Here is an 8913-nt window from a genome sequence, read left to right on the forward strand (position 1 = left end):
TGTCGTTCCTACTCTTTTGGAGAAAAGGAAAACAGCAGTATCTATTGTAATCAGTCAACAGCATTATATTTCTTTAAAAAAAAGAGCAATTAACTATTTGACACAATGTATAACCTTCACATTAATTACAACATTAGTTGCAAGGTTAAATGGATGCATTTAAAATAACAGCATTAAATTTTGCACCATCAGCAATTTTTTAAAGGGAAATCCTAAACTTTACTTTGAATTTATCTGCATTTAAAAAAATACATATATAATTAAGCACTTAAATAAGTGGTGTGTCTGTAAATGATTAGTGTGTAGTAGCTTACATGAATTTTATTTTCCTGAATAGTGCTGCTTTCCTCAGGCACAGAGATTGAAATTCCCTCTAACTCTGAAACAGAGCAATAGGTACAGCAGCAATATTAGTGGCTCCAACTATTTACTAGTGTACCTTAAACTAGAACTGCAAAGTACATATTTGAAAAGGTATTATTAAGCCCAGGTATTTGTTGTCAGGATAGCAGGGGTATGAATTATGGTTGCAGTCTCAGTTACGTGAGTCATCTGTTCAATAAGCTGGGACCACCATTCTCCGCAGCGTTAGATGGCCACATTACCCATATGATTACTGGGACATGTTGGATCCAAACCAAGAATTTTGGGGTGATCATACCAGATATATTAATATCAGACACTAATACCAGTGATTTGAACCATCCAGTCCCCTAACTCCTGTAAAACCTCATCAAAGAATAAGACAGATCTTGGAAAGAGGCTGAGGCAATACTGAGGTGTAGAAAATTTGGAGCCTGCCACTGACTATTTTTTTAGGCTCTTTTTAAATACAGGCAAATGTTGTCAATAAAATTAAAACCTTTTCCACAATAATAATAATAATAATGTGCTATTGTGAATGTGTAAGGCCATTTCTGTGTCTAGGGCTTAGACTCTGAATTCACGTGTGTTATTTGTCAGATACTCTGCATATTATTTCATGGACTCCACAGGAGTGCTTCAGAAAAAAAAAAAAAGTTATATTTTTTGTGATGTATTTTCAATAGAATATAGTCAAAAGATGTAAAAGGTAAATGCACTACTTCAAATTAAGTCTTTAAAGTGATTTGAGATACACATTAGTTGTCTCACTGATTTCTTGCATATCAGTTCTCACTAAATGAAACCTCTTTTCAAACACGTAGCATTTGCCCAATCTTGAGAGGTGAGTGCCTACTGAACCCTTCCACTGGACTGCTTAACCATGAAAGGAAATGGTGTATGTAAGACAGGACTACTGAAAGTAGTGTGTTTTAAACTGGTTTTATCTCCTCTGGTCCCATGAAAATAAGACTAAAGATTATGACACATCACCTATGAAAGAATAAAATTTCATTTAGAATGAGTATTGAAAGCAAAGAGAAATACAGCATGCAACATTTCCTATCATTCTTACTGAGACATTTCACAATTATTTACTTCTGAGTAAATAACACTTTACTGTAATTCATAGAAAAAGCCAATTGGCCAAATCTGTGAGCGTCATGATGAGACTTTTAAGTGAATAAGGAATGCTGGATTCGGACCATACTTCATATTGCTTTCTATCTGCTCTACTTGCATGTACCTGCAACCAACATGAACGTGAACAGTAATTTTCTTCTGCCTTGTATAAATGTTTACATTTAAATTTTATAGGTAGAGAAGTGAGCAAGCTCAAAGTCATTTTACTGGCATGATATAATAATGATAAAATGAGTGACCGATTAAATCATTAAACATTTTTTTTTCATCAATTCTGAGTGGATGATCACAACAATTAAATTATCCATTTTTATTATTTACTAAGCTTTCGTATACTGGGATACCCGGATTCAGTTAGTTTCATCATACGTCATTCTCCTGTCTTTCAAGATCACATTAGCTCTTATTCATGTGCTTATGTCCTACAACCAGATTTCATAACTTTAAAAGAAAAAGGTACCAACCTGAATGCTGTGAGATACTCAACATCGCCCATAGGAGGATCCAAGCCACCTGTCCAAGCAATATTTATGTTATACCCTTCACCAGGGCCACTTCCAACCTGAAAAATAGGAATAAAATGCCAAAAGGAGTGAAGAGGAGGAAAAGGGAGGAGGAAAAGAGAGAGGGAAAGGAAAAAGAGGGAAAAAAAAAAAAAAATTCTCAAGTGTGCTTTACAAACAAACATCAAACAACATGTCAGATCAGCCCAGCCTTGTTTGACAAGGACTGCTCTGGGTTATGCACTTGTTCTCTACTGGTCCCCTGCTCCCAGTGGACAATTTGGTAATCTGGTGTAATTTAAAGAACCAGAGAAGGACAAGAAAATTAGGGGTAATCATGCAATGCAATTACCTGAAAGATACAAATAAAAATGGGGCTCTAAAGAAATAAACCTAACCTCATTTGGGGCTCCACTGCCGGGGAAGAAGTTGCCTTCATCATAGCGATGGAGGGAAACATACAGGATGCTGGGGTCAGCATAAAAAGCCTGCTGTGTACCGTTGCCATGGTGAACATCCTAAAGGAGAAAGAAAACAGATGACAAATGTAATAATGTCCAACTCAGTGTAGAGAGCTCAGTTCTGCTTTCTTTTACCCCCTCTCTCTCTCTCTGTTTCTCTCCCTCTCCCTTGCCCTCCTTTTGTTTTTCCCTTTCCCCCTCCCTTCACCACCCCATACTTCCTGAACTTTCAGGCAAATTACTCTTTAATGCACTCATTTTTTAAACTGGCTTCTAAAAATCAGGAAACCATAGCGAGCGTGCCCTGGAGACTCCAGATGAGCAGTCATTGAGAAATCCCAGTCCTTTTGTACAATTAGATATTTATACACCGGCTCTTTGTACTCCTTGCCTCAGTGATGGAATCTAGCATCCTGTTTTATGGAGGAATTTTATGACTTATTAACTGCCAACAGTTCATAACCCCTCAGGCTTAATTAACTAGCCTCATTGGCCTCTGAAGAAAGACTAATGTTTAAACTACAAACTAGTATTTTGCAGAAGGATCTATGGTTTACAGAGCTTTTTCACAATTCTTGACAGAACACTAAACATAAGTGTATTCATTGATTTGCCAAGTTCCACTATTGAGGTCAAAGGCTCTGTGACCAGCTGAGTAAATTGGCTTTCTTGAAACATTCAGTTCAGTTAGCAGTCCCTCAGCAGTTAGATCCACATCAAAAGAGATGCCAGATGCGGAAAGGACTTCATACTTCATTTTTGCAAAATCATGACGGCAACAGTTGAAGACATAGGAATATGATCTCACTAGCTATTAAATCATCTGGCAGATAGGATGGTGCCTTCCACAATCAAGGAGTGACCTTGGCCCGTCTCCATATTTCAAACATTATATAACACCAGTGAAAAGAAATTCTGTCATTAAATAAAATACTGAAAAAGAAATGCTGACAGTATATCTATATAACAAAGGCTGATGATGTGGACTTTTCCTCTTTTTTAGTTTTGTTTTCACATTTCTACTATTGTACTATGTAGTTAGACACACAAGAAAATTTACAAGTGAAAATGGAAAATCCACTTGCCTTTCAGTAAAAGAAAACTGAGTATTTTTGTAAGTTTCTCCACTGGCATTTGTAAGAAGCTGAAAAATTATAGATATTATTGATTGTCCTCCTTTAATCCATCTCTGAAACTTCTGATTTAAAGAGAGAATTCAGAAGGAGGACAAAGTACTCTGAATGGCAACACTATCATTCAGACTGTATTTATTTTACAAATGTTATGAGGTCTGAACCAAATTTAGTATCAAAGAAACAACGGTCACTTTTTCCTCAGGATGCCTAGACTCCAGGAAAGTTCAAGTTAGGTGTACATTGCCAACGGCACAGCAAGCACTGCTCGTTGCTTGTGCTCTTTGCCAGCTGATGTAGCCCATGACTTTCACCCACGTTGTTCAGGACTCTCTACATTGATTGAATCTTACTTGTACTGCTTTGTGCTTGACTTGGACCTCCTCTGGGACCTCTGTGGGGTAATATTATAATGGTTACTTTTCTTTTCTCAGTTGAAAGTACTTGAAACAACATGAGGATGAAGTTACAGCCCAACTGTGACTTAATGCCAAGGTTAAATGTAACACATGTTGGAGGTGCAAGGGAGCACACGCTGGTGTGAGGGTGTTGGAGATTTGAAGGCAGCCAGCATAGTGTTAAAGGGCTCTGACTGGCAAATGAAGCAAAATCTGGCATACAGACTAACCCCACAATCCCATCCAGTCTTCAACTGTGACAGAATTAACTGGTTTACTCCAAACAGACCCAGATCATGCTAACATACATGCAAGTATGGATGATCTTGGAATGAGGATTGCAACAACAACCTGAGAAGCTACGTTGGCCATATAGATAGATCTGCAAAGACTATAACTAAAAACATAATAGGACTTCATTTTGTGATTTTAATTAGTCTTTCTTTTCCATGCATGTTTGGGGCTTTAGATATATTATTGCTGTAACAGTTTTCAAATGGGAGTAAAAATATTAAATGGGCATACAGAGGTCTTTTTTTTATTATTATTATTATTCAAATCTCAAAGCTAGCTTTCTTGTCTAAACTTCAGTTCCACCAAGGGTTACTCTGTTTTGAAGAGCAGTGACTTCTCTGGTTAGACAAAAGAATGTGTTGTTTAAGACTGCGGATGTTACCATGTGGGAAATGTGTTCATATTCTGCCCTTAGTAGATCAAATGTATTCAGAGTATATAAGTCAGTTCAAAAATGGAGATTCATTCAAATGGTGGAATGAGGAAAGAAAAGCTGACAGAGAGCTCTTCTATTTTAGTGTAGAAAAAATTGAAGGAAAGATTAAAAATTAAGAAGTTAAGAATTTATATATGAACACGTAGCAGCTATGAACATGACACTTAATTTGTAACTAGAGTACAGTTTAATGTGTGGGATTGAATATTAGTTTTTAACATTCACATTGTAGCAACATGTATAGCTGTCAACCAGCATGGGCTCCTGCTGTGCTAGTCACTATCAAAATAATACCCTTAAATGTTAATTTCAAGTCTAACATCTGTAACTCCATTCTTTCCTTCAGATGCCCAAAACTCTCTGTTGGTGGACATAAAGACATGGCTATTAACTTGTTCATTCATTCAGTCTGGATTGTGATTTATCCATAGTTTGCATACATAAGAAATTTTCCATATGAATTTTTGTACATCATTGCACTGACCATGGACATGGAGCAGGCTAGGGACTGGACTGCAACTGCTCCAGGAATGAAGTAATCTGTGTCAGCCATATATTTCTCCCTTTTCACCAGCTGAGTTATTCTGGCCAATGGGATAGAGTCAGAGAGAGGCTGAGTATTCCCTGTCTACTTTCCTGGGTAAGGATAGGCAGCTTCACGGGTAATCATTTGCACAGGTAATGATTTGCACATTTAACCTTGCCTTGCAAAATTGAAGCTGAATTCCTAAGTGCTTATTGGCTGAGTAGGTCAAATGGAAGTGATTTCTTTTCCCGACAAGGTGAATGTAACACTTACAGTCAAAAAGACTTAAAAACCTTCACAAAATGCAAACTTTGAATAAAAAAAAACAAGAATAAACATAGAGTTCACTTTTGGCCAGCATTTACAGCGGTAAAACTCAATGAACTGTAAGATTCAAGACAGCAAACAGATACAACATACAGCGGAGGTGAATTTTTCAAAAATACTGTTTTCTTGCAGTTTATAATTATGTTCCTAAGTGATAGTAGAACACTCAGAAATATTTGAAAAACATTCTAAGAATATCTAACCTACCATATACTTATTCTACCACTCATTTTTCACTTGCCATTCCTTCTCCCACACTCCCCCTTTCTCTGCTTCTCTTCAACAGCCAGTACTCATGTTTAACTGAACAAAAGTGCTAGATGGTAAGGCCATGACTTCACAATAAGATTTAATTATGAGTGCAGATATGAACAAGATTTAGACTATTAAGCCCTGCACTTCAAAAACCCTTTAACATATTTTGTCTTTAAATCTTTTATCACCTGCAAAAATTAATTAAGTGCAGATGTAACAGGTTAGGTTTTGATGCCAGGGTTCATTTCCTGTCTATGCTTTGTCAGACACCCTATTACACCTCCTCATGAACTGTAGGAAAACAAAAATGGTGCTCATAAATCAGCATTCAACTTTCCTTGGGCTGTGCATTGGGCTGATCCTTTAAGTGCAAGGCAGAGCTCCAATTCATTATTCATGAAAATAATATAGACAACATGCCAAATGTCATCTGCATTTAAATAATCCATTTGTTAAACATATTAAGTGTTTTGTAAGAATGCCTTCTATTAAAATACAAGACTAATCCAATGAAGTGGATTTTTAATCACGTAGCTTTCCTTCAGGGAACCATCAAAAGCTGGCATACACAACTTGAAAACTTCTTAGAGGGAATGACCTGTTGATTTGTTTAATAATATCGAAGTTACACAACAAGTCGAATCATTGCTAGCTGGGGGAAGTGGCCAATTTGGTTACCAAAGCAACAACATTCTTTAAAGCACATCTGACTATTTAAAGTTTGTATTCTGTAATAGGGAAAAGTAAACTTGGGTTCTGTAGGGTTATTTTAACAGTGGAAGTATCAATTCATTTAAGGACCATAAAAGTTGCCCTGATCTGTGCCTTCTTCTCATTAAATTGCAGTTAACACCATTAAAGTGAAACATAGATGTTTATGGCTTCAGTACTGCCATCCTGGCTCTAATGAGTTCCCAAAATCAGAGGAAATGCACACCTTTATTACTTGTAGGTATTAAAAGCAGGAAAGTCTAACATATAAATACAAATTCATTATCTTTCATCTAGATGCACCGAAAGTGCAATGCTTGCCAAGAATACATACCAGATCTACAATCAATATCTTGCCTATATTTAGCTTGTCTCTCAAGTATTTGGCAGTAATTGCAATCGAATTAAAAAAGCAGAATCCCCTGTGGAATAGAGAAGAACAGAAATAAGAAAGCAAATCAGTCAGGAAAACAGCTATAAATAATGTTCAGAGCATTTTTAAAAATGCTATATGATCTCTGAGGCCATAAATCTGCTTCTGGGAGTACCTAGAAAGCCTTTTCAGTCATCTGCTAACAATTACAGTTCTTCAGAGACATGCACAACACAGGTGATTGCCAGTAACCTTAGTGCTCCAAGATGGGCAATATTCCCTGGTACTTACATGGCTGTTGATTCTTCAGCATGATGGCCTGGGGGCCTTACAACAGCAAAACCATTCTGTAAGAACAAGATAGGTTTTCAATTATCAGCTTAAAAAAATACTTGACTCAGTGCAAAACAGAGCAGCAGGCAGACTGGGTTGAAATCTATTAGAAGCTCTTGAACACTTTTTCTGTCCAATCACCCTTTCACTGTACTGCCAGAAAAAATATATTTGAGAACAGTGGCATAAAAATTTATATAAATACACACATGTACATGCATACACACACACACAACATGACCCAAAAAGGATCATAATGGCAGGATGAGAAAGCTGTTGTTATCAATTCTGCTGTCTAGAATTCACATTTAAAAGGAAGGAGAGAGCACTGGTCCATTCTTGATCTAAGTTCATGTAATCTTATATTCCTCCAGCTTGAGATGCTTCAAAATAAAAGTAGATTGAGGTATATATTTTACATGATTAGTCAATGTTGACCCTACGTTCTGTATGAACTAAATGATAAATTCAGACACACACACACACATGTGTAATTCCTAACAGTAGAAAAAGGACGACAATTAATATCCCATATTTCTGCAAACCATACGTTTGCAAGTTTAATAGATTCTCTGAAGTCAATTTCTAACACACTTTCTGGGATTGTATATAAATTTCATAAAGTACAGCACTAGGATCAGCGATGATCAAGGAATTCTTTGCCTCTAGAGTCACTGAAGATAAAAGAAAAATGAAGTTTTCCTCCTTCCAGTGTGGGTAAGGTAAAGGGAAAATGTAGAAGTACTGGCAAGGTAGCTCTGTTCAGAAAGTCAGATTATGTATTCAAGAAGCAGCGTCTCATAAGGGTGTGTATCATATAAAATTTGTCTTACAGCAGTCAGACTCAGGAGTAACACCATTACTTCATCAAATTTACTCTTTATTTCAACTACTCAGGACAGTCTCTTGCATCCAGCTATATATTTGACATCTAATTAATGACAACTAACACATACATAAAAGTAATAAATTATAATCTGTGCATGAGTATATCAGCCAAACTTGTATTTTCAAGCAGCCTCACACAAATACCATGTGTATATGTATGGCTGCAAGATCAAGCATTGTATTTTCAGAAGGGAGGTGACAGGAAGAAAAGGGATGGAATATTTCTATATTTTAATAATCAGTATTAAAGTAGTCCAGTTTGATATACTTAAGATAGTTAAATGTCAATGTTTCAGCCTTTACTCATCTGAAACAAACATGATAGTCACTAAATTTTCACTCACACAAGTGTAAATAAGGAGGAACAATGTGGCAGTTAATAGAGTTACATTGGTGCCTGTGAAATCTGTTTACTTACAATCCTATGACTGTGTGTTTTTGTGTACCTGTGCAATTGTCTACCTATGTTGTTTCACAGGCATTAATTTATAGACAAATACTACCAGGCTATCTCATATAATTTGCTGCTAAACGTAATCCAAGCAGCCAGCTGGATTTGTGGAGTTTTGTGAAGCCTGGCCAAAGTTCTATCAGACTACAGCAAACTTAAACTATAATGCAAACGGAGTACATCTGTAAGAGTGGTTCTTTTGGCCACCATTTAAAGAATCTGGGGGATTTGACATCATGCCTTATTTTGCATTAAATATCCACATTAAAAAAAAAAAAAAAAAAGCTAAAAACAGAAAAAAAAAAAACATTCAAATTT

The 8913-nt window shown here is 36.4% G+C and overlaps 1 protein-coding gene across 1 annotated transcript in view; it reads right to left on the reverse strand.

The window, feature by feature from the left end:
• Nucleotides 1-8913, reverse strand: part of HDAC9 (histone deacetylase 9) — a 452900-nt gene that overhangs the window by 89494 nt on the left and 354493 nt on the right. Inside the window, exons 20-23 of the mRNA XM_009326083.1 lie at nucleotides 7215-7272; nucleotides 6885-6972; nucleotides 2408-2527; nucleotides 1971-2068 (exon numbers count right to left, since the gene is read on the reverse strand). Coding sequence (XP_009324358.1) covers nucleotides 1971-2068; nucleotides 2408-2527; nucleotides 6885-6972; nucleotides 7215-7272 — 364 coding nt within the window. The remainder of the gene's footprint in view (nucleotides 1-1970; nucleotides 2069-2407; nucleotides 2528-6884; nucleotides 6973-7214; nucleotides 7273-8913) is intronic.

The sequence above is a fragment of the Pygoscelis adeliae genome, unplaced genomic scaffold (assembly GCF_000699105.1).
Source record: "Pygoscelis adeliae isolate BGI_AS28 unplaced genomic scaffold, ASM69910v1 Scaffold15, whole genome shotgun sequence".
NCBI classification, from domain to species: Eukaryota; Metazoa; Chordata; class Aves; order Sphenisciformes; family Spheniscidae; genus Pygoscelis; species Pygoscelis adeliae.